The following is a 25,448-nucleotide window of genomic DNA, read 5'->3' as shown; positions in this document are numbered from 1 at the left end:
TAGGGCAACACTATAGACATACAGGTGTTTTACAAGTTTTGGAAGTTTTAATGTACTTAAATACCCACCTGTCCCCCCACGGCAGCACAATGACATACACACACAACAAGTCATAATGTACATCTAGTACAGGGCCAAAGGCTAGGGCGAGGTAGGGGGAGTTAAGTTCATCAGGTTCAAGCAACCTCATTAGAGAAAGCACGTTAAGAAAACGCCCAGCGCAGGTCACCACTGACATCTAATACACACACACACACACTTGGAAGGGGTGTGGGGGAAGTACATGTCCATACATGTTAACATGTGAAAAATCTTCCATTTGAAGTGATTTATTCAAACATTAACATATGAAACATGTAAGGAAATTATGAGAGTAAGAAGCTGCTTTAAATGGTCAAATATATTAATGTGCTATCTTGGGGGTCATCACACATAGACACACACACACACACACACACACACGCACACAAAGACTCATGCACACACTTGAGATAAGTTGACACACACAGTGGAGATAAGCGACAAGTGCTGTTATACTTTCATTTTTTTATTAATTGTTTTTCGATAAAGGGACAGAATGGGTGTGTGAACAGGATTATGCAGACATCTGCCAGAAAACACAGACAGTGGTTTTCCCAATACAACTGAACAGAGACCCCAAACAAGTACAACAGAAATTAAAGAGCTAGGTTTGTCCAATGACCATCGGCCACCATTACAAAAGAAAACCAAACTTAAAATTATATCATAACCAAAAATAAAAAATAAAATAAAATGAAAAAAAAAATCCATTCCATGTCTCTGTTTTGAACAGAGCATATTGGTAATAATAAATAGTAACTCCCATAGTAAAAGATAAAGTTCAAGTTCAAGTTACAACAAACAGCTCTCAGAATAGGAATAGAAAAGGCTGATAACAAAATATTCCGCATTGCCATTTACAAAAAAGTCTCAACTTAAGCAGGCTTCTCCACATCCCCCGGGTCATTTTTAAATATGCTTTGCATATGAAAGTATACCCAATCCAAATATAAAGCACCATTTAGTATTTGGCAATGAAAAAAAACTGCAAAACATTTAATTTCTTTTTAAATGTATTTATTTTGACGCTTTTTCCGTAATCCATGTACTGCATATGAAGTTTTTTTTTTTTCTTTTTTTTCCTCTCTTCTTGATGTTGGAATGTAGTCAGGTGGGAGGGGTGAGAGAGACAGAAGCACACAACAGAACAGGCCGACGTCAGCTTGCATTACTGCATACAAGAATGGCAGCAGGGGGGTAGGAGGTCCGAACCAAAAACCAAAGAAGATATGTACAACCACCTCTGTGGACAGGAAACAGAGCGGCAGCCATCTGATGGCCCGAGACGCCTCCCAATGCCACATACTTTAGCTGCTTTTTTATTGGGTTTTTCCTTTTATTTCTTTAAACATACAAATAATTCGCACTATATTATCCTGCCAAATTAAAAAAATATACCGTGGCAGCTTGGGATTTTTTTTTCCACTACCAAAAAAAGGTATGGTAAATACCTTTAGAGAGAACAAGCAACAGTTAAAAATACGAGCCTCAATATAAATACTATAGTGCCTACTCTAAGTGAACATTGAATTCAAATACAATTCTAGAAATACAGAAAAAGTAGACCATAAATGTGTTTAAGCATAGGAATCGACATGAGTGTGCATTTTCCTATATTTTAAGTTCTTTATTATATATTCATATATAATCTTAATCCTTTCCCCAATGCAAATTGTATTTCAACCTGAAGAGTTGTGAAGAGCCAAGGCAAAATAAAATACAAAACCATCACAGATTTTTTTTTTTTGTTTGTTTTTCTCTTTTTTATCATTTCATATATACTGTGATCGGAGTCTTGAACACCACCAAGACGCTGAGAAAAAGAGAAACGACAACAAAACTTAAATACAGTTTCCCCTTAAAGATAGTGGAGTGTTATTTGCAAAAATGTTTATTTTCATATCTAGAATTAAAGGAAGATTTATACAAAAACAGATTGTTGAAGTGTGAGCAACAAGTAGGCGGTCTGTTGTCTAGCCTGCAAGGTCTATAGATTACTCAGGTGTAGATGACAACAAAGTTACAACAGCTGCTGAAAAAATATGAATGCTCGGTGCTGCTGTGGCCAATGGGAGCCGCATCCTGTAGGAGCACTGTTACTTATGTAACTCTCATAAACCTTCTAATTTACAGACCTTGCGGACAGGGTGAATTTCAGCCCAGGCTAAGCACTGGGGGGTTTAGGGGTAACAAATTGACAAATGGTCAAAGGTGAAACGGCAGGGGTACAAAGGTCAAGGTTCATGAGGCTGGAGTTGCTGGCAACAGATTATGTGTCTCATCTTTTACTGCTTTTAACAATGGGACCCTCGTCCTCTGACAGCATTTCAACAACGTTTTCCCCTTCAGCGTAAACTTGTAAACTGGGAAAATTGAAACAGTGCACTTCATGTCCTATAAATGACAATATAGCTTTTAGACTCAACACATGTACCAACATTGCATCAGTGTGAGGAATATGCAAAAGAGATGCCGGTACTTACTCTCAGGCAGAGTGACAAGTGCTTTACTATGATCAGCTTGAATGAAACTCAACGAGGGGAAAAAAAAAACCTTTAGGGTTAAAAAAGGAAACAGCAAACAAAAAAAAATGTGCCCTGCATTAGCCTATGCATACTGATTAAAATTATCACTCTTTTCAAGAGCCCTGGAGTACAGATATTTTTTTGCAATTCTTTCTTTCTTTTTTTCTGCAATTCATAGTTAATGACCCTGTTTTGATACTAGAAATGTAAAGTGAAAGAGATTGCCTCTGATCCCAGTAACACGTACTTAGCTTCCAGTTCTGTGTAGCTTTCTGTCTGTCTAGCTTGTAGTTATTTCAATGCTCTCAAATAAAGATAGCCTCACTTGAAGCTCATATATTACTTTATGCATTGTTCCACACACTGACATATTGAAGCAGCGTTGTAGGTTTGTGCTAATGCAGATACATGACACTTCTCAGCCATGCGCTGTATCCCTCAAGTTCAGGATTGTACATTACAGATTACCTTTATCTCAAAAGTACCTCCTTACCAGAAACAAAACTACAAATAATTCAGATATACACAATACTGCTTGTACCATGCTTGCCATGAAATCCACATATTAAAGATAGCCTATTGAACATGTAATAGGTAGCTAAATGATGATTAACAAGAACTCTCTGACCTTTCATCATGAGTTGTCACAGTCCATTTGAGCAGTCAGGTGCTTGATGCAAGGACCTTTCCTGGGTGGCTTAAACCTTCTAGCTTTATCAAATGTGACCCCAAACTTATACCAGATAAGATTATGGCCAATGCAGTCTTGAGATATCAAAGGCACTCTTTTTTTATTCTACCAAATGATAGTACAAATTGAAATTCTCAGCACACCCTTGTCTTTTAGAAAGAAATTTGAAGGCTTTTGTTACTTTCAGTTTAGTCTTTAAGCCAATGCATGATTTTCTTTAACCCTGTGTGAACATGGCATCTTTTAGAAAGATCAGAATAAGTGCATTTTCAGGGTTGTAAGAAGAGGGTCAAATCAAAGACTGTTCACTTTCCATGTTACAAAACAAAACTGTACATGATATGTGTTACAGAATGTATGCAGCATGGATGTATCTTTCTTGTCTTTTCTCTTTTTGAAGAATAAAAAGAAAAAAACAGAACGAGAGAAAAACAGCAACACATTTACTCAACAACTAACCAACCAGGGACAAGTTTTCTTTTTTTGATTAGCAAAAACATACTATGCATGCTGACTAATTCTTAAAAATGGAAAAGGAAAACTCATAAAAGAAAATAGTACACAACATGTAAATTATTGCACAAGAGAAAGGCTCGAAGTTTTGCGTCAATGCAAGAGTATTGCCCCGATACAGATCATGCATTCAATGGGTAATGGAAACGGGGTGTGCTGGTGCAGAGCACATGGTCTTAAGCTTCCACCAGACTGGTGAAAGTGGAGTGTTGGGGTTGGGGCAAATCTACAAGGGGCTGGGAATAAACAGGGGACTAATGGCGGACATAGCTGTGGGGAAAAAGGTCCCATTGTTCGGCCTTCTACTCTGACTTTATTTCGGTACTCAAAGGACGGTCACTGTGCCATTTTTTCATGTGTTTCTCCAAGGTACTGTAGACACTGAAGGGCATCTGACAAATTTCACACTTGTACACGTCTTTGCCCACCTGACCGTGGGTCTTCATGTGGCGAGTAAGTTTGGAGCTCTGGGCACAAGCATAATTGCAAAGGTCACACTTGTATGGTCTCTCCCCTGTGTGGCTGCGCCGGTGCACTGTCAGGTTACTGCAGTTCTTGAACACCTTGCCGCAGTACTCACAAGTATCACTCCTGCGGCCTTCCTTAGAGCTGGGCCGCCCAGGACCCCCGAGGTGTGGTGTGCTGCCCCCACTGCCTGTGCCACTGCGGCCTGACATCCCGCCGTCCAGTTCCCCGGGAGGGGTTGAGAAACGCAGACTGCCATTCTCTGAAGAATGCTCCGAGGAAGAGGCAAAGGGCGATTGTCTGGAATCCCCAAAGTTCAGAAAAGGGTCCTTGAGTTGTCGGGAGGCGGCATAGCCAGCCAGCCACTGGGAGTAGACGTTCTCTGTGTTAGGGATTGTGGGAGTGGGCAGGTCAAACTCCTTTTCCAGCTTAATGCGTTTGGAAAATGGGCTGAGTGGACTGGGGCTACCCAAAAGCAGTTTCTTAGAGAGGCCAACAGAGGCAGATTCATTAGGTGATGCTCCGCGCCCGTTGACTGTGGAGACAGAGCCCTCCTCCCCACGATCTGTTTCCAACACTGAATCCCCATCACACATGTCACGATTGTGGTGATGGTCGCGGTTGAGGTGGTGGTGTAAGTGGTTCTCCTGGGCCATGGCATTCCGTTTGTGTGCATGAAGGGCTTCGCTGAAGTGCTGCATGCTTGCAGCGAGACCCATCCCCTGCATCACCTCAGGCAGTGATCGAGGGATGGACCCTTCATCAGCTACTCCTCCAAGTCGGCTTCCTATACCACCATTGTTTTCATGTTGACGTGTTGCTTCAAGGTTCAAACCAAAGTGATAGCTGTTGTTGTTTCTTCTGGCTGCCCTCTCTCCATTCTGCTCTTCTTCCTCCTCTACCTCCTCTTCCTCCTCCTCCTCCTCTTCTTCTTCTTCCTCTTCCTCTTCTTCTTCCTCTTCTTCCTCCTCCTCCTCTTCCCCATTTTCACGTAGCCTTCGGTTATTTTCACTCTTCAGCTTGGCCACCACTGACTTCAGGGCATTGCTTGCACTGCCCAAGTGCTCGCTGGTGCCAGGCTCTGGAGAGGAGGCTGTTGAGAGCCCGTCTTCTGACTTGCCAGTGTTTGGTGAGGAGGATTTGTGCATGTGTGTCTTCATGTGGCGTTTTAGTTTACTAGCCTGTGTACAAGCATGGTCACATAGGTGACATTTGTACGGCTTCTCTCCTGTGTGGCTGCGTCGATGAACGATAAGATTACTCTGAAACTTGAAGGCCTTGCCACAAAACTCGCAACACTTTGATTTCAGGGGGGTGGTGGAGGAGGGTGTTGCCCCTGCTGAGGGGAGAGGGGTAGTAGGAGTGGTTTGAGAACCCACAGGTGACTGCATGGAGCCTGGAAGAGGGGGTGGGGTGGCAAGATATGGAGGTTTGCTGCCCCCTGCACCTCCTGCACTTCCACTTCCTCCTCCTGTCTGGAATGGCTGGAGCAAGCGCTGCATGGGGCTGGGCCGGCTGGGGGATAGTGGAGGAGTGGACCCTGAGGTGTTGCCCGCCAGCTCCCGTAGCCGCCGTGAGAAGTCCATTGTTGGAGGGGGGTCCAGGGGCAGAGGAGGATTGAGGCGCAGCACCCTGTCAAAGGCACTCGGGTGGTGGGCTGCCAGCGCCAGCTCCTCTGGGCTCAGGTGGTGGGGGTCCAGGTGGTTCCTTGGAGGGGGGCTGAAGAGGGGTGGCGTGGGAGGGAAACGCTGATGATGGCCCCCACCAATACTGCCAATGGGACCAACTCCACCCCCTACTCCAACGCTGTCCCTTCCACCTGAGCCAGAGCCTGGGATGCGAAGGAGGTTGAAGGGGCTTGCATCAGGAGGCAGATGGAGGCCGTGAAGGGGAGGCTGCGAGGGGCAGTCTGCACCCCCTCCCAAGGAGGAAGGCCCACCCATGCGTGGAGTGAGAGGGCTGCCGTGTTCACTCTCTAGGTAGATACGGAAGCCATGGGTGTTCTGAGCATGCTGCAGCAAGAACCAGGCGCTGCCGTACGACTGCTTACATGTAGTGCAGGTATAGGTGGTTGGCTCCTCCTTACCTGTTGTGACAGAGAAGAGAGAATAAAGTTAGTTAAACTGAAAAAAAATATTAAACACCTCTAATGCCATCCACACTGTACAAATGTACAAATCAAGATTAGACTGATAAGTTGCATAGACAACTTAGTTTTCATTGTAGAATATGTGAATGCCGAAACGCTCTTCTGGCAACATTCACACAGTTGATGATAAACACTGCTCTATAAAGAATGGAATCCATTAAGGACAACTCTTCAAACTTGCCTGAACCCATCTTATATTTGAACCTCAGGCCTAACTGTTACAGCTTTTATAGCTTGGTTGGCACATGGTGTTTAAGCTTTGCAAATACAACAGTAGCTCTTATTGAGGTCATGCCCCACATGAGTAGCATGTGAGAAGTAGTGAGTGTGTGTGTGTGTGTATGCATTTGTTCTTCTCTCAGACTGCTCTGGGACATAATTTCTCCCCTTAGACTGACTATGAGTCCTCCATTGTCAGCAGGAGAACAAAGAAATAGGGCTATCCTGCCGGACTACCACTTTCCACTGATCTACCAAAACAGAGGCCTGCTGACAAATACACATCCATACACAGGTGGGAGAGGCAACAGAGAAGAATCCTTCAGACATTTCAATTACTGAGTCCTCATTTATGAAGCAACAGCATAAATGTATATAAAAAATTATTGTGGCAGAGAAAAGGTGAAGACAGATGAATAATTATATCCCTTTAAGAAATGATTTGTATTCTGGCAACAAAAGAGTAAAAATCAAATGTGTGTAAGTTTATTCATGCACACTGTACCCCAGAGTCGTATTCTTTATGTACTACTTATACTTCTGCGAATTACAATCACAACATAGACAAATGCATACCCACTCCCCATTCATGCAGACAGAACAGAACTCCCCAGCCGCCTAAGGAAAGTAAAACAGTAGGAGGGTAAAAACATTTAGGCTCCAACTGAAGAGGAAAAACAACCGGTTCAGTCTGCCTCAAAGCTTCTTCTGCCTTCACTGAAGCATGCCGAGTCGCTTTGGGACGGCAACAAGAGGAACATTTAAAACAATAATTGCCTTTGAATGGCCTCAGTGATGATGACCTGTGGTGGGACCCGCAGTGCATGTGTAATCTCATTAGGGAACCAAACGGACGGCCATCAGCTCGTTTACAAGATTAGATGACACACAACCCCCGTCGGTGCCATTCAGAGCCTTCCACTATTAAGCACACATGTGGGTGCATTTGACGAAGTGAACAAGCAGAGATACACTTCATGCACGAAGGCACCAATGGATATACACACAATTAAACAAGAAGTTTAGACGTCTATGCCGCATCCCAGGCGTTTAGCCGACACTTTTAACCATCACAATCAAACAGACAAAATGCAAAGTGAAGGCCTGACAACAACCTTGCGACGATACATATGCAAAGAGCTACAAAGGGGATTAAGATATGTGCTGAGAAAAAAAGATTTATGGGTGCTTTAATGCTGCTTTGAAGGAAAGACAGTCTGGAAATGTAGTACACACTTGTACTTGTACACACTGAAGCAGTGTGTGCAGAGAGCTGGCTGTAAGGGCCACCAGTTGACTGATTGCTGACTGACTACTGACTGGTGGTGACTGTATTTGTTGACGTGGTTCAGGCTAAATACTGTGAGTAATGTTTTTTTCCCCCTTAAGAGAGACCTTTTCTCTGTTTTTGTTTAACAAATTCCAGCCTTAAATTTTAATTGTTGGTTCTCTCCGCAAAGAGATTAACTGGTTGAACCCCTGAGAACTGTATTTTTTTCCCTTGTTTTGTCTTTCTTAAAAGGACTGAATATTTTATGTTTTCAAAAACAAAGACCCTCAATCTTTGAAATTCACAGTGTTACCTTATTTAAAAAGTGTCTCTGTTCCTCTCTTCAAACAGATCTAATTACTGAAAAGAGAGTTATGTTGATGGTTTCTGCTATAAATAGCTACTGTATTTTTACAGACGCATGAGCGATTTTTAGGGTGACTAAAGAGAACTTTTGTCACAGCATTTCCTGCCTTGCATCCCATAAAATTAAAATCTAGTAATAGTAACAAAGCTGTCACAAAGGGCATATTGTTAGATAAATAATAAACCTTAGAGCAGGTATATAGCAGAGCTTTAATACTGACAGATAGCCTTAATACTCAATAAATATATTCCTTAATATATTAATGGATGCTAAAAAATCTATGTTCAAAAATATCAAATATAGCTGAGGTCAAACATCAAAAGTTGGCTTGCATAATAAATTGAAACATGCCGTAATGTTACTGCAAAATCCAAATAAATAAACAGGAGTCATTCAAGGGGTTATAATAATGCTGCTAATTATCTCGATGGGATGATTTTTTTTGGGTGAAAAGCTATTTTGTGGTAATGTGTTGTGAACAATAAATTGCAAAACATTCCATTAACATGTAAACAGGTAGAGTGGGCTGTAAAAATACACACACATTTGGATGTATCACCTGCTAATTACCGGCGGAACGAATACGACAAATTAACAGTGATACTAAAAGGATGTCATGGTTTACACGGAAGCTTTTATACATCGGCACACAGTAATTTACCCCTAATAGCCAGTAAGAGAGAGTCAAAGAGGTTGAAGTGAAAAAATGGATTCAACACATACTGTATCTGCAAAGGGAACATTCGTGTACGTGCCTGTGAGCGTGTGTGTATTTAAAAGAGATGTAATTTTCTGCACACTGCAGGACTTAACTCACATCGTACATATAAAGCAAACACTCCTTCCTCCTCCTTCTGTTTGACCGTCCCTCCCTCTCTCCCTGACTCTCTGTCTGTACACACACACTTATCCCACATGACCAACAGTTTGGACAGGCAGCTAAATTATGGATCATTAAAATCGGCACAAATTACCACTAATTGTGGCCACCTGCACAGGATCTAACCTGTGAATATCATTTGCATTATCAGGACCAGTGAGGCTTTACTCATTTATTCATCTGGTTTTTTGTTGTTGTTTTTGCTCAGGTTGAACCTCTCTAGTCCTGGACACTGACAACACTGCTCTTTTTTCAATTTGGATGGGTAAGGAGATGAGTTATACTTTAAGTATACAGTACATTTATATGGGAACCACCAGCATGGGGGCAATCACTCTCTTCTTTTACCAGATATTTGATCTGCCTTTCTCATGATTCAAAGAAAAAAAGTAGTATGATTTCTGCATTTCTTGGATCCAAACAATTTCGGCAAACATTTGACAAACAGCAGTGTGAAGATGGCTTATATCACTCACACTTTAACATTATTTAGTACAACCCATTACATGAACATTAAATGCAGTATGTTAAAGAGTTGAAAGAGTTGAAACGGCATTTCGAGAGTATCTAGCTTCCGTATCGTGACGTATTTCCGAGTGAAACAGGACGTGCAGGCGGGACATATCATTAGAGGGATTTGATTTGATCGTTGAGAAGTGGGCGTAGACAGACGTTCTCCACAGCGCAGTAGCTAGCTAACTGACCGAGCGTTCTTGGTGCTCTGCGGCTAAATATTGCAGATTGATTGGTTGAAATTGTTTGGTGCTAACTTACGTAAGCACGCGTGAAATTTAGTTTTACCGGAAGAAAAGATGATCGGATTTTGATATAAGAATACGAAGAAATGGATTTTCTGTATTTTTTTTTGGCTTATATTATCAAATAGATGCACAATATTACCGGGGATGTGATCTAAAAGGATTAAAATGACATTTTTAATTTCATCTCGACTTTAAAGCACCAGAATGTCCTTCTACATCCAGTCATATTTTGCAGTATGCAAGCCAGCATGTTTTTTTGGCATTCTTCTGGACAGCTGAGGATGCATAACATCAAGCAGGAAGCTTGGCAAACAGGGTTTTATATGTCCAATGCAACCATTCTTCAACTATATTACATTTTTGTAGAAGCAAGAGTAGTCGTAAAACCAGAGTCAGATTCCTTGTATGTGCCCACATACTTGGCAAATAAAACAGATTCTCCCAATGCTATGCGCACTGCAAGTATTTACTTTGTTAAGACACGTATAGTATATAACATAGTAAAAAAGAAAGAGCATGCAAATTGAAACGCAGGGTTGGAAAGTCTAAATAATGATTGACTGATGGCGCATTGAGCTGAGCCCAGATTTTTCTCCTACAGCCCACATTCAAGATAAATGATGAAAATGTTACTTGTTAGCTCGCGTATAACTGTCGCCTGCACACTGATCATGAGGAGTAAAAACAGAATTGTGTTTTCAGACAAAGATGTGGGAAAATATTGAGCAAAACAAGTGCAAGGCACCCTAGTGTAACTCTTAAGCTAATACGCTCCTCTTTGACTCGTAGCTCAGACTTGTCTGCACGCTGATTGAAACTGTAAGGTTAATGGATTTTAGAGTAGGCGACCGCTCCACTCTGTCTCTCTGTAATATACTCCCATCAGCCACTTCATTAGGCAAACTCTCCACCACTGGGAGGTAGAAAAATGAAGTGAGAAAGCAGAATGGAGAACGGGAGAGATGAAGATAGATAGAGTCAGAGAGAGGGAAAGAGAGAGATGAGATGGGAGAAGTAATCCCTCTTATTTAAGTTTAGATTGAGGTGACAAATACAGGCTGCAACTTTGAAGGCATGGATTCAGCAGGAATGTTAAAGGAGGAAGAGGAAGGATTGGGGTAAATAATAGCATCCGGTTCTTTACCTGGGGTAAATGTCAAAGCCATACAGCCACTAGTGAGACTCCCGAGAACACACACACACACACACACACACACACACGCACACACAGTTTCCGAAATGTCCTAACACTCAATACCAGCCATGCTACAGTGACAAGCACAGGCATTAAGCCCTATTAAGCCAAGGGCATTGCCTGGACACTTATGTGGCGCTAGATGGGAGAGGGAGGCAGTGAGGCAGCTTGGCTCATGTTTCACGACTCCTTTGTGTGTGGATGCGCATGTCTCTGCGTGTGTGTGTGTGTGCGTGTGTGTGTGTGCCTCAGAGTGTGTGTGCAGCAACTTCCCCTGGCTCTATCCATCCCTCTCAAAAGAAAGTGTAGCACTCTGATCCAATGGCTGTCAAAGGAGCTGAGATAAAGCCAGTGCGCCACACAGACGAGACACACTGTACGTCCAGAAAAGGGGATTTGTGACGGACAAAATGCACCGGAAACATCAAACACTTTCTAAAATACATCAATGGCTGAATGCAAACCTTCTGTCATCATGCCTTAACCATACACTCTGAACTTTATTCAGATCTTTTGCACCTGAAACTTGTGCTCACCAATGTTGTTCTATACAAGGAACAAGTACAGTAAAAGTTCACGACATGGAACATAAAAGTTACTTTTTGACTTTTTTCGAGGTGCACTTGAGAAGCATTGTGTTTTCTGTGTCCAAATTGTGGCAAGGTCTTTTCTGAAGAGCTTCAGAAGGCTTACTTGTTCCTTTGTGAAGTATCCAAAGCATTTACAGTGACCGTGATGTACAATAGTGTGCTCGGTATGTGTGCTAAAAGCTGAAATAATTGTCCCCTGTCCTGATGAAAAAGGCCTTTGTGGTACACATAAAGGTGCCAGTTGGTAGTGAAAAAATAAGGTCAACCTCTGCAAGGGTACACATGACATACATTTCATCAGATGCACATGCACATGTCACGAACCTCTGCTTATATGTGTAGACAGAACACACCATATACGGAGACACCAAAATATGTGTGTCCTTGTCTGTCCTGGGGTTCTGGGGCCTGTTAGTGGTACTATATGGAACACCTAAAGGTACATGTAGCACATAAGGCCAGAAACGTGACATTTACATATTAAAAATTCACTATAATGAATCTCAGAACATCAGCCTGCATAACCGTCTACTCTTCAGCCAGTCATTCTGTCCTGTGAATTAGCTGGACTGCCACGACAACGTCCCTCTTCGACCAGCTGGGAAACAAAAATGGGTGCCAGGTCTTGGCTTTCAGCTCGGACAGACTTACTACTATCTTACTGGCTTTACAGGAATCTGATCAATTTCTACATCCTCAATTTGTTCTCCTTTATTGCCCATGATTTCTCTTTATTATTTCCTTCCATCTCTCTATCCTTCCCCTCTGTCCACCTATTTCCAGTCTCTCCTCTTCCATCCTACTTTCTTTGTAGGAAGAACTCACTCCTTTCACAGCCCTCCCTCTTTTCCCTCCCCCCTCTCTCTCCACCCATCGCTGGCTCTCCGGTGGTGTCCTTGGCCGGTCCACCTCTGGGTGAGATGATAGTAATTGAGGTAATGGAACATCGCTGAAACAGGATTAGGTACGCATACTGGGAGTGAGGGACAATGTCCCTTAATACAATTTGGGATTTCTATCTGAGCCTCAGGCTTTCAGGATCTGCCGCTTATATTTACATCTGGGCATCACCGCTCGGCCCTGATCACCTCCTGATTCACCTGAAAGGGGAATCTTTAGTCTTCTATCAAACTGCACATGCGATACAATGTCTAAAGGCATAAGTTAATTTGTTGTCACATTTATTTAATGATTAAAAAAATCACGTTTCAAATGTTAAAGGTTCAAGAAACTGTCCCTGCAGGGTGTGCTCCAGCAAAAAGAAAAAAGAAAAGACAGAACACTGGCAGACTTTGTTGCACATTTCCTGGTTATCAGCCTGACCTCTGACCTCTCTGTAGAGAGGGAAAGGAAGGGAATTTACAATATTTTGTTTGCTAATTGTTAGCTAGTTGTATAAAATGAATCAATTTTCACTTTAACTCTGTTATGTGGGAACAGAGCCCGCACTGCTTCTTTGAACTCCCGAGCTCCCAAATTAAATGACACTTAAAATGTTGTTACATCACTTTGACAGTATATACCAAATTTGACAAGAGCAAGCAGTATTTATTTCAGTGGAGAATAGTCAACAATAAAAGGGCAAATGCCATGTTTTTTTTTCTTTACATACCGGGTCATACACAGTAAGAAATCCATCCATACAAATGATTGTCAAATTCCTTTAAAACTATGGAAATTACCAAGCGTTCACAGACTGTTATAGTCATACAATAATCTTACGATCTCACTTTACAGTCATTATGATGGTAAAATGAGTGAATAATAATAATAATATGAATATCATTGTGTGATTATGAGTTCTGTTCAGGTCTGTGTCATCCTCGCCTCCCCTCTCCCTTTTCTATGATCCATGTGTGTGTTCACTGACACATTCTGTCTCAGGACTCCCACTATACATTTGCTCTGTAACTGATACTCTGCCCAACTCAAATAAAACCTCTTTCATAACTCTGGAGGCAAACCATTGCAGCGAAAAATTATTTTCAAATGGTTTCTGCAGGACACGGACATTATCGACTCCGCTGACATAACCCAGCCTCCCTCCATCCTCCCTCCATCCTTCCTCCATCATCACCCACTTAAGTGCAACAGTTGTGGCTTTCTGCTTCCATCCCAACATCCAGTTATAATGCCCAAAAGCACTTATCCATATCACTGTTGTCATTTGAAAATCTTGTTACACTAATGATGGCTCTATTTATGTTTTAATTTCAGAACTGCATGTTCTTATTTCGAGCTGGAGGAATTCAAAAAGCCTCGGGCCTTTATGTGGAACCATTTCGGAATCATGGTGGGTAACTTGCATGGTGGTCAAGCTCAAAAACAAGGCTGTTATAAAGTCAAATATAAACAACAAATAAGAACATTGTTGCATATTTTAGTGGCATCCTATTAAATTGTCACAAAATTCCTGTAATTCCAATTTTAGCATCACAGACTGTCACACCAATGTACTGAGTTCTGCCACAACTTAGCGAGCCGCAGAAAGAACCGATCTGCCCCATCCTCCGCTCTTCCCCATTATTTTCCCCTCTATGCTCGAGCTTTCTTCTAACTGGACAGCAAACAATTGGAATACAAACAGTGGCAGCTGGTGTCCTGTCCGCTCGCTGAAGGGAGCCATGCAGTCAAATAACAACATGAAAAAGGCGGCGCTCTTCTTGGAAGGAAATCAGCCTCTATTACTTTCTATAAGCCGAAGCTAGATCAAAGCAACTTTCTCAAAATACTGCAGGTAGAAGACGTATGTGCCAATCCTGACACAGAGAATGAAGAGTTGCAATCATAAAAGGCGATGGACACACTACAGAAATTAGATTACAATGTGTGCTCTTTCTTGTCCCGCAGTCACACTGAATTCTAACTGAACTGAGAAGGAATGGTTGTTTTTTGAGAAGGTTTCATGACTAGTATCAGCTGGCTGGGAAGGACTTTGACCTTTGTTAAATGTTCAAGACACCATTCTTGGTAATGGTATTAGATGGTATTATGAGGGAACTGTGATGCTACATGACGTCACTTGGTATGCGTCAAACAAAGTGATTGTCCAAAAGCGTGAACCAATATCCTTATTGGCTTCATGAGTAAAAAGATACTTAAAAGACAGTTTTTGGATGACTACAGATACAACTTCAAAAATAAGTGAAAATCCAAAGAAAAAGAAACAAACTCGACGCTCAGATAAAAGCAAACAGTCAAAAAAAGAAAAGCATCCGTCAGCCAGGAAAATCAAGAGTTACAACCGGAGCCAACCGTGAACGGGCAACACTCTGGATAGTAAGGTTGGCTGCATTAAAGACGGGAAACGATGATTCTACAAACAAGTAATATTAAAAAAAACAAACAAACAGGATATTCAAAAATATTGATCATACCCAGGATACAGGCATGCTGATTAGAAAGTGCTGAGCAGTATCTGAGAGGGTCTCGGTGGGATCAATACAGCCGGTGGAGTGTAATCTTTTCAACAAAATAAAGTTCTGTGAAGTAAAGACTGAAATTTCAGAAACTTGAAAAACACCTTTTCATCTTCAAAAGGAAGCAGTTTAATCGACTTTGGAGTCGTTCGATTTGTAGATATTGACTATCAAAAAAAAGCAAAAACTACTGTCGCTGGTAAAAAGGAACACATGAGAGGATCCTTAAATAGTTCATCAAACACAAACATCTTGCGCAAAATAAAAGCCTCAAGGCCTGACAATAATGATCTGCTATTTTTATGGAAGAAGAAGAAGAACTAAGAACACATTTGAATGATCAAAAACAACAATGGATTATTGAGCCTGTCTGATTTCATGCTGTGCGTGCATGGGCGTGCGTGAGATTGTGTGTATCTGTGTGAGCCTGCTGAACACACTCTAGGCTGATGGGCACAAATATCAATACCGTCTGTCCCTGTATGTGTGTGTGTGCGGGCACGTGTGTGTGTGTGTGTGTGGGATATATCAATACCTTCTGTCTCTGTGTTTGGAACCCCTGCTGGGCTACAGACTGCGCTATCTGCAACTCTCTCACCAGTAATCTACTCGTGTGTGCCTGTGTGTCTGTGTGTGTGTGTTACTGTGTCCATCCAACCACCCATTATAGCTGCCATGTGACAAAGTTTCCTTTCCTTTCTCTTTGTCACACACACACACAAACACAGACATACACACACACGGAGTAATGTATCTCGTAAAGTCTGTTCTAATGACACAGCCAGGGCCCTTAAACTGTGTTTATAAATGTAATTAAATGGACCAGCCTTTGTAGAAGCATCCAAGCGCAATGCAGCAACGATCCAGTGTGTGTGCAAGTGCGTATGGGCGAGTGTGTGTGTCCATTTGGAAGGCCGGTACTCACGATGGCAGGGACAGCCTCCACTTAACCCCAAACCACCATGGTGAAATTACAGAGCATCCAAATTACAACACTTATGTGAGCAAAGGGAGAGAGAGACAGAGAGAGAGAAAGAATGGGTTTTGAAAGAGGAAAGTCCTGCACACACACACACACACACACACACACACACACACACAACACACAAACACACACACTATACTGAATGAGTCAGCATGTGGACGTCTACGTAAAACCTAGAATAAAGAAGCTTTCTTTCATCTCTTAATCTGTCGCAGATTTTAATCAGATTTCGTTTGGTCATTTCAGGTTGTGTTTAGCGCCGTCACTGCAGGACTCATCGGACGCAGCCGCTTCATTTATCACATCCTTTATCCAACTTCACATACTAGATAGCCTGCTGCAGCATTTGCCTAAAGTTAATAAAGAGTTGTCCAGATGTCTCACCTTAATAATAAGTTTAATTTGGGAAAGAAATGCAGCTAATTGAAGGATGTTAAGCATGTGTGCAGCAGTTAAGCCCTATTCGCATGGGACAAGCAGGGGCCTCTTGTAATATGGATTAATGGCAGAAATCTCAATCCTTGTTTATTCTCCATGTCTGTAATCTTTGTCCAATTTTTTTCTCATATTTTTTTTTTGCAAATTCAGGTGACAATTCGCAGAGTGAGCAAGCTCAAATCTATGTGAAGAGCGAACTATGGGAAGGTTAGCAGTAAGGACATTTATCACATTTTCAACAGGGTCAACTGTTATTATTGTGCAGCCTATTTAAAGCAACGTAAAGCGTATCAGAAAATAAGGTCAGGAAACTCAAATAAAGCCACCGGTTGTTATTTATCAGCAGTGATGATTTCATGGAGACCCTTTGAGTGAGTTGATCATATCAGAAGTGTCAGAACTGGAGAGAGTCAGTGTCCCGTGGTCTGAGCACGCTTCAAAAGACTTTAAACCAAAACAACATCATAGAGAATAATTCAAAATGTTTGACGGAGGATATTTCTGGATCAAATATGAATCATTTAGAATCAAAACTTTTAATTCTCAATGAACAGTCTGTTCACTGCTTCAGTCCGAAAACATTGGAACGGACAATATCTCAAGTCTAAAGTCTGAGTTACAAACAAATGACAAATTAAAGAGATCATTTTGATTATTACTAAAATGACACGTGCTTTACTTTTATAGAAGTTCACAGACACACACAGACACAGACACACACACTTGTGTCTCAAATCCCTGATGAGACAAGAGCGCACGCTGAGAGGAAGCAGATTTTCTTCAGTGCCACAAGCAAGAGGCTGGTGGTCACTGACAACACACACACACACACACACATTTATACACAAAGCCAGCCTGGTATTGAGTGATCTGCAGGGACCTGCAACAGCTGCCAAGCAGGACAATTCAGTCATCAGTGTGTGTGTGTGTGTGTGCGTGTGTATGTGAGTCTTGCAGTGACCACAGTGGGAGATCACTCTGAGCCGAGCAAACACCTCAGCTGGCCGGAGGCCCACACACAAGCACCCACACGCACACACACGCACACACACACACATGCACAGGCCACTCTTTGCTTCCTCTCTTCATCTAATCCCTCCTCCGCCCGGTTGGTTTCATCCCTCCATCTGTCCATCAACATTGCATACAGGTGGCTGTCCTCTATGTGTCTCCTTTTTCTCCTTTCTGTTCCTCAATCCCTCTTTTTTTCTTTTCCACATTCCATCCTTTTCTCTCGGTCTCCTTCTCTTTCACTGCCTCTTTTCTTCCTCATGGTTTGGGAATAAAACAGAGAAAGGAGAAGGAGAGGAGAGAGGGAATCATGGAGGGGGATAAGGGAAGAAGTGGAGCACCAAGATGAATCACTAAAATACAAACAGCCACACACACCCTAACCGCCCACACACACACATTTACAGCAACATGTGGACAAGCTGCGACTCGAGCAAAGAAGCAGAGCTGCTGCCAAAAACCCTTTTGCCCGTCTATTCTTTCACTTGTTTTCCTCCCTCTGTTCTTCCATCCATCCCTCCCCTCTTTTAATACCTCCATTCTCCTGCTCCCAGGTGGGAAGCACTCAGCGCCGTCTCTTTAATTGTATTCATCCGACAAGGCCAATCGATAGAGGACATATTTAATACAAATTTATGACTATTAGCCATCAGCGATAAAAAGCCTTTTTTGGACAGCTTTTGCTTGTGGTGAAAGAGAGAAGGAGAGAAAGAGAGGAGGAGGAGGAGGAGGAAGGAGAGGAAATACAAGCCATCCTGCTTTTAACACAAACAGCCTCCCACAGTCTCACTGTCCGACCTTGGAGAGATACGGTTTAAGCTGCAAGAAAAACACGAGAATTCAAGATTTTTTCTTCTTCCTTTTCTTTTTAGAGAAGGCTTCAAGTTGATGCAGGTCTCGGGTGTATTTGGGAGGTTTTTCAGGCGTTTGATTTCAGTGCACAGTGCACAAGAGGATTTCAGGATGGACTCCGGCACAGCAGCAAATGTTGGCAGGGATATTAAATAGTTATGTGGACTGGTTATTTTCAGATTTGAGTGCCTCTCTGCTGCGGAAATTCACAAAAACTGAGGCAATTAGGTTCGCAACATGATAGACTTTACATAATTCACATTATCAGGTTTCAATAATGTGTTTTTAGATGCAAACTTGATCTCTATTCCACATGTAATTTGTCAGCAAAAAGGCAAAAGAGGTAAAAGAAGATGAATATGAAGTTCCTATCAAAGTTCTGGGTTCTGATACAAACAGAGACAAAACAGCGAAGGTAGCGCCGCGACGAGATAAAGCACAAAGACAAACTCCCCTCCAGCGCTCCTTCACAACCTTGTCTACTTAACAAACACATAGGCTTGATTCATTAGAGCTGCAAGTCACTACAGCCCGAGAGCCCTATCGATCCCCCAGACGTTTTCTACAGGCCGGGGAGAAAAAACTGAGAGCGGAGGGAAAACAGAGAGATTGAGAAACGGAGGAAAGGAGGAAGGGGAGGAGGGGAGAAAAGCCAGAGACAGGCTGAATATATGACTCTGTTAATACGAAGCGAGCAGCAGTTTACCTGCCTCTTTAAATTCAGTCTAGTGCGCAAGGCGACTGTGACGGCTCCCGGAGAGAAAAGCCCCCCCTCGCTCATGGCCAAAGGAAATCTTTCGCCCTCCAAGAGAAACAAGGTGTGCATGAGCTGGAACCAAAGTCCGATGATGGAGAGATTTCTTGGTTTGAGAAAAACCACCAGTGAAAAGTGTTGGAAAGAGAGCGAGGGTGAAAGATTTCATCAGATTAACACAGAAACACTGACTTCAGTCAGTTTCTTATTTGTGCAGCTGATTTTTCCATTAATACCGTTAATTTGACATTAAATCAGCAGAGAAACTGTCAGAAGCAATAAAGCATCAGTCAGAAAGTGATCACTGCCCAGCACTGATGCTTTATCGCTGCCTCAGGGCAACAATGTTTAAAAGCTGGAAGAAAATCTGATTCCCAGAACATAAAAAGAAGTTAAACGTTCATGAGGTTGTTTCAGATCTAACGGTAACTATTTACTTTAAAGCTCCTGTGAGCAACTTTTGGTTTGTGTTGATTTTGGCGCCCCCTGTGGACAAAGCCGTTCCTGTGCTGTACATGCTGGTGGTTATTATCAAAAAAAATCTCACCCTGCTTTCTTTAACAGTAACTTTACATTTTTGCCCTGCAAAATGTAAACAAAGGCAGCGTGCAGTTAATCGCTTGGTCTGACAGCTACCCCCCCCGCCAGAGGTTTCAGGCATTAAAAATAACCATATAGAAATAATCGCTCTTGTCGCTGATGGTCTGGTTTTCTTTTGTAGCTCATACAGAGTCATCAGGATAAATTTCAGTCTGTTTCGTAACCAGCAATAAACTCCTCACAGGAGCTTTAACCCCGTCCCCACATTTTGCATTTAAAGAAGAAATAAATGGCTCACAAAGTTTTTTTTAATCACAGTTGTATTAACTATATTATAACAATGGTCTAAATCATAGTCGTAGGCAGATATTCATGTTTTTGTCATTGACTATAACTCGTCTATAAGTGGGCCACAAGTGTTTTTACTGCACAGTAATAAACACTTAAAACTGGTCTCATGTGCTAACAATGTCGTGCGTAATTCTGAGCTTCTTATTCTGTGTGGAACCTGTGCAAGCTCTTGCTTCCGGTCGTGAACGGGGATGGCATCAAATTTTCATGTTACTCTTACACCTTTGTGTTAAAGAGCCAGACCATAAGAGGTGACAGCAATGCTGCATGTTACTCTCATCTATTTCTTACTTCCACCACGAAATGTGACAACAACCTTCTTCAGCTCCATGTTTGATTTAGAGGAAACATCAGTCCCAACTAAGTGTAAAAATAAAGATAAATTAGAGAAAATTAAAACACATTCTGTCAGTTCAGTTAGATGCAGTTAAAAGGGTTAAGAGCGAACTATAAAAAATCCCCATAAGTATGAAATTATTTTTAAAAATACACAATAATTTGAACATGAAAAGTGTCCCTTCAGCGCTGCCTGAGCATATGGTACAGACAATGTTTCTGAATGATAAAAGACTTGTGATGGATGTGAAAAGATGCTTCTGTTTGTGTGTGTGTGTGTGTGTGTGTGTGTGTGTGTGAGGTGGTATTCATTTCTGCAAACAAAAACAACACACACACGCTCTGACATATGCCTGGGGCCTGTCCACCAGCAGAGGACAAAAAGGCCAGTAAATAATTGAGAAGTGTGAAAAGCAACAGAAGGAAAAAGAGAGAGGGCGGCGCCACGTCGCATGCAGGGTTCTTTTATTGTTCTTAGCATTAAAGACGCCTCTTTTTATTTTACATACATTAAAACAGCATGTACTTGAAATCATTTAAATGTCTGAGCATTAACATACATGTAATAAGTTGTGTGGATGTCTGTGTGTGTGTGTGTGTGTGTGTGTGTGTGTGTGTGTGTTTTTGTGTTTGTATGCGTGCCCAAAGATGCTCCATTAGTGATTTGGAAAGTGGTGTGGGGGCCTGGCATTCCCATCAGGCCCAGTATGGCCTAAGTGCTGCACCACACACACTCCCAAACCCTCACCAACCCCACCCTCGTGGGCACAGCCTGCATGCTACCCCACTCCCCCTCACCAGCCTTTACCCCACCTAGGACGACCCAGTAGCGTCTCTCAGCCTGGTCCAAAACACCACACACACATGAGCACACACACACACACACTCATGGTCCACTAATGACCAAACCCAAACAGCTCCCAAACAACTCTGAAAAGCTATTAGGAGAGGGCATTTTGATGGGGAAGTGATTTTTTTATATGCCATTAAAAGCCATGGATAAAATGGGCGTTCGCGTAAATACAGCCACAGGTCGGAAGGGGATAGCCAAACACGGATAATTGAGAAACCTTACTTCTCCCCTGAGATAAAGGTGGAGGAGTGTCCACATGTTGCTGTCTGACAGAGTGAAGAGTGTGTGCAGTAAGTAACAAAGAGGACTTTTCTTTAGTTTCCGCTCTCTGTTTTAACGCACTTTCACACAAGTGTATGGGACCTTTTTTTCCTTTTCTGATCCCACTTCCCACCATAATTTAGTGCGTTGCTGTGTGTTCTTCAGACCCGGGAAGACCCGCTTATAGCTGGCAATTGCTCCTTTTCCCACTGGCAGTGGAGTATCCTCCTGTCGGTCTGTTTTCTGCTGCGTCACCGTCTGACATCACAAACACGCTGGAGACAGGGTTAGTAAACAGTGACGATGTTACTGTGGCTGGGTCTTTATTGTATCTATTACTCATTCAGTCTGTTTATCAAACTCGCCGCTGACAAATTTGGAACAGTGTTAGAGCGCTGCTTGGACGGAGACGGGCGGAATTTGTAGCTGAGATGACGAGGAGTCGCAGAAGTTACAGACGGAGCATAGCATCGCACCGGAGAGGGGGAGGAGATTAGCGTGTCGATGCGGGTTTTGTGTTCCCATCAATGCCGATCAGAAAAAATCATTTCTACTACTTTACTACCAATGTGCCGCACTAGACCAGCAGAGTTTTTTTAGTCATAGCAAGAGCACAAAATAGATGTGCGATGGCCGGAGCTGTAATTATAACGAGTGCAATTTTTGTCACTGACCATTTCTTAAACAGTGCCTCCCCTCGAGGATCATATCGAAATTAAATGTGATTTTGAGGTTTTGTCCAGCGTACTGTTTTCAAACGTTGTCTCTTTTTTTTTAAATTTCGGGCTATTTTTATTAGGACAGCTGAAGACAGACAAGAAATATTGGGAGAAGAGAGAGGGGGGTGACATGCCGCAAAGGGCCGAGGGCAGAAGTGGAACCTGCAGCTGCTGCGTCGAGGACTCTTATCCTCTGCTCTGCCCACCGAGCTCTCTCTTTTATGTTTCTGGCAATGTCTTTGAAATTCTCCGAAAACTGCACCAGTATTTTTTAATTTTGTTTTTGCAATTTGGATTGTCAGCAAAGTTGATAATGTTCGGTAAAAGTGAAACTTCGACTCTCTCCTGAGTGCTTAAAGCTCTGATGTGCATTTTAAACCCTGAGATTCTAACGCAGGCTGAGAGACTGTGGAGGCTCCTGACAGGGAGAAAATAGCTCTGGTTCCAGGGTAAACAGGGTCCATTCCTTGCAAGAGGAGAGCGCTGGGAATCACGTCAGGTCAGGTTCAGACACGATTTAGAGCCGAATATGCACTGACGCAACTTTTTCCTAGAAGGAGGTGGCGTACCTGTTTATTACCAGCCCTCCTCCTTCTCTTTCACTGCCTCCTCCCTTTCTTTTTGTCTTTTTTTTTGTGTCTTTAGAACAGAAGGGGGTGAAAGAAAGACAAAACATAAACATCACTCAGCGTGGAGCAATTACAACCACACACATACGAGCACATCTTCAGCGTTTACGACGAACCATTCAGCACTTCAGCAGGATTTCTATGCTCCTGCGATTAAAAAAAAACGACGAAAGAAAATGGATATAAAAAAAGGAAACATTCAGGCACCCTCGGGACCTGACACACACACACTCCTCACATTTAAAGCAGAATATCTTTCTCCTCCTCATTAGCTCTTAATAACCCAGAAGGCCATCATATTCATAACAGCTGGTGGGCAATCTTTTAAAAAAATGTTTCCTGATGAGAAGGTCACTCAGCCTATTAGAAAAAGCTGCCAGTGTTTGCTGGTCTGAACCCTGCAGAACCCGAGCGGCCACACGGGAGAAAAGATTTTACTGCCACAAGTTGCTACATGAAAATGGCATCATTCAGCGCAGCGTCCTTCTCCTCCTGCTTTGAAATGTCTGTGCTTTCATTTAAAAAAAATCATAATTCAAAATGATTTCAAATCAAGAGGAGCTGTTGTGAAGGTACTGTGATGCATGGTGTTATTTTCATTAATGCTTTGAGCCTTGATACTGGCCAGAGTCACAGATCAGCTCACAGTACACGAGCACATTGTGAACAGACACAATCATGACGTGCTGGACAAAGTTGAAAGTTCACCACATTAGTTAAACAGGAGCACAACAGCTATTATCTGCAGACAGGAAGGGTCCTTCCTGAAAGTTTATGAGACAGCCAAAGCGGGCCTTAAATGAGCAGTTACAACATTTAACACCCTTAAAACTATATTTTAAGGGTTATTTTCATGTTGTCTAGCAGAAATGTGTGCAATAAAGGATTATTCCAGTACTCCTAAACCCTGGCCTTGTCTTTACTTAGTTTGGGGTCTAAATGACTAATAGGTGTAGCAAGTTTTCGAGTTGCTCTAGTAGACGGCTTCAGCAACGTAATCCTAACCAGATTAAAGCGTGTCCACTGAAAGTCAAATTCAAAATCAAATTTGATTAAGGGTCTGACATCGATAAAGAAAGGATCCCCACTTAGATAGACCTATCTGTTAACAGTTATCATGAAAACCAGAAACAGCGGCCACCTTGCTCTCTTTAAAGCCACCAGACTCCATTGACAAAAACTGTAATTTTACCTCGCAGAACACAGGAGTTGCTTCTCTGCTTGGGATGAAGGGATGAAGATTTGCATCACTTTTACAGTTAACAGTTTTTATAAACTTCACTCATCTTACTGTCCCTAAACTTAACTGTACTGCAGTCACAGTGGGCAGTTAAAGTAGAATGTAGGCACAGGACAACAAGAGATATTGTCATTGAATAGTCCAATGTCAATGTTCTTTTCTAGCAATAAAGTTATTTATTGTAAACTTATTGATTAAGTGATGAAAGCTGGTGTGTTTTCACTCTGTCACAGGGACATCATCAGCCTGCATGCAAGCTTTATGATGCAAGACTGAAGATGTATGATGAAAGGGCCGCTTCATCCGGAGAGAAAGAGGAGTTGTAAGGGTTTTAAAATCTCCCTCTTTTGTTTCTCTGCGCCAATACAGTCAAGACGCATGGAATATTTAACCCACAGCATTGACTTATTACATTTTTAAAAATGAAATCTGAATATAGTTCCAGTAGGCTTTCAGTGAGCGAGCGTGCACAAGCCCAGGACTCGAGACCGGTACCCGAGAAACCACTTACAGTAGAAACATCCATTTGTCTTAAAAGGTCTTTTTTTCTGCCAAAAAAATTATATTTATATTATAAATTATATTGAATAAATATTTCTGTATAAACGAAATTGTAAAGCCATGCTCATCCTGAAAACGGTATGTGCAACATCTTTCTATGTGGCTAAATTCCACCACAATGTGTATTTTGGTATTCGGGTGAACTGACCCTTATTGTCTACTTTTCCACATAATCAACCTGCCTGTTTTGTATATGGAGGACATATAATAGTGTGTCAGGTACACATATCAATAAGCCAAACTTTTCCCTCCAGGTCGGCCACTCCTGGGCCCTGTAAAACCCTGCACCACTTCTGTTTAAAACTGTTATACAATCATGTATGTCTTCTTCTCCCAGATCTGCTACCTGTAAACTATACTCCCCCATCTCTCCCTCTCTCTCTCTGTCCGTCTATGTCCCCCACCCTCTCTCTCTCTCTCTTTCTCCCATTCCCTGCAGCTGAGCCCTGTAAATCAAGTTGAAACATAGCTCTGCATATGTGTGTATGTGTGTGTGTGTATATACTGTGTGTTGGCTACTAACCACTGCCAAAAAATGTGTCCCGACCACCCCCCCTTACCTCCCTATACGTCTACCTATAGGAGGAGGAAGAGCCAGAGGGGACGAAGGCGTGCATGTGTGTGTGGGATTAGGTTTGGTGCTGTCTGTCAGGGTCATACGGGTTGAAGGAACATATCCTGGACGCTTATCTCAAGTAGTGCAGGAAGAAAAAACTAACCACACTGTGAGCCTGCCTGCGCTTTTTTTTTCTTACAGAGAGAAAAAAAGAGAAAGAAAAGAGCGGTCTGCAGG

The 25,448-nt window shown here is 42.3% G+C and overlaps 1 protein-coding gene across 2 annotated transcripts in view; it reads right to left on the bottom strand.

Moving 5' to 3' along the window:
• Positions 1-537: 537 nt before the first annotated feature.
• The window catches only part of bcl11aa (BCL11 transcription factor A a), a 52,753-nt gene continuing 27,842 nt past the window's right edge, over positions 538-25,448 (bottom strand). For both annotated transcript variants that reach the window (XM_069658281.1, XM_069658282.1), the window contains exon 3: positions 538-6,361. In XM_069658281.1, the coding sequence (XP_069514382.1) occupies positions 4,113-6,361 (2,249 nt within the window). In that variant the 3' untranslated portion in view covers positions 538-4,112. The remainder of the gene's footprint in view (positions 6,362-25,448) is intronic.

This window comes from Semicossyphus pulcher, unplaced genomic scaffold (genome assembly GCF_022749685.1).
Source record: "Semicossyphus pulcher isolate SPU_LCO1_2020_fin unplaced genomic scaffold, fSemPul1.0.p SCAF_12, whole genome shotgun sequence".
NCBI classification, from domain to species: Eukaryota; Metazoa; Chordata; class Actinopteri; order Labriformes; family Labridae; genus Semicossyphus; species Semicossyphus pulcher.
Note: the sequence above shows the minus strand (reverse complement) of the source record. Positions and strands in the feature narration are given on the sequence as shown.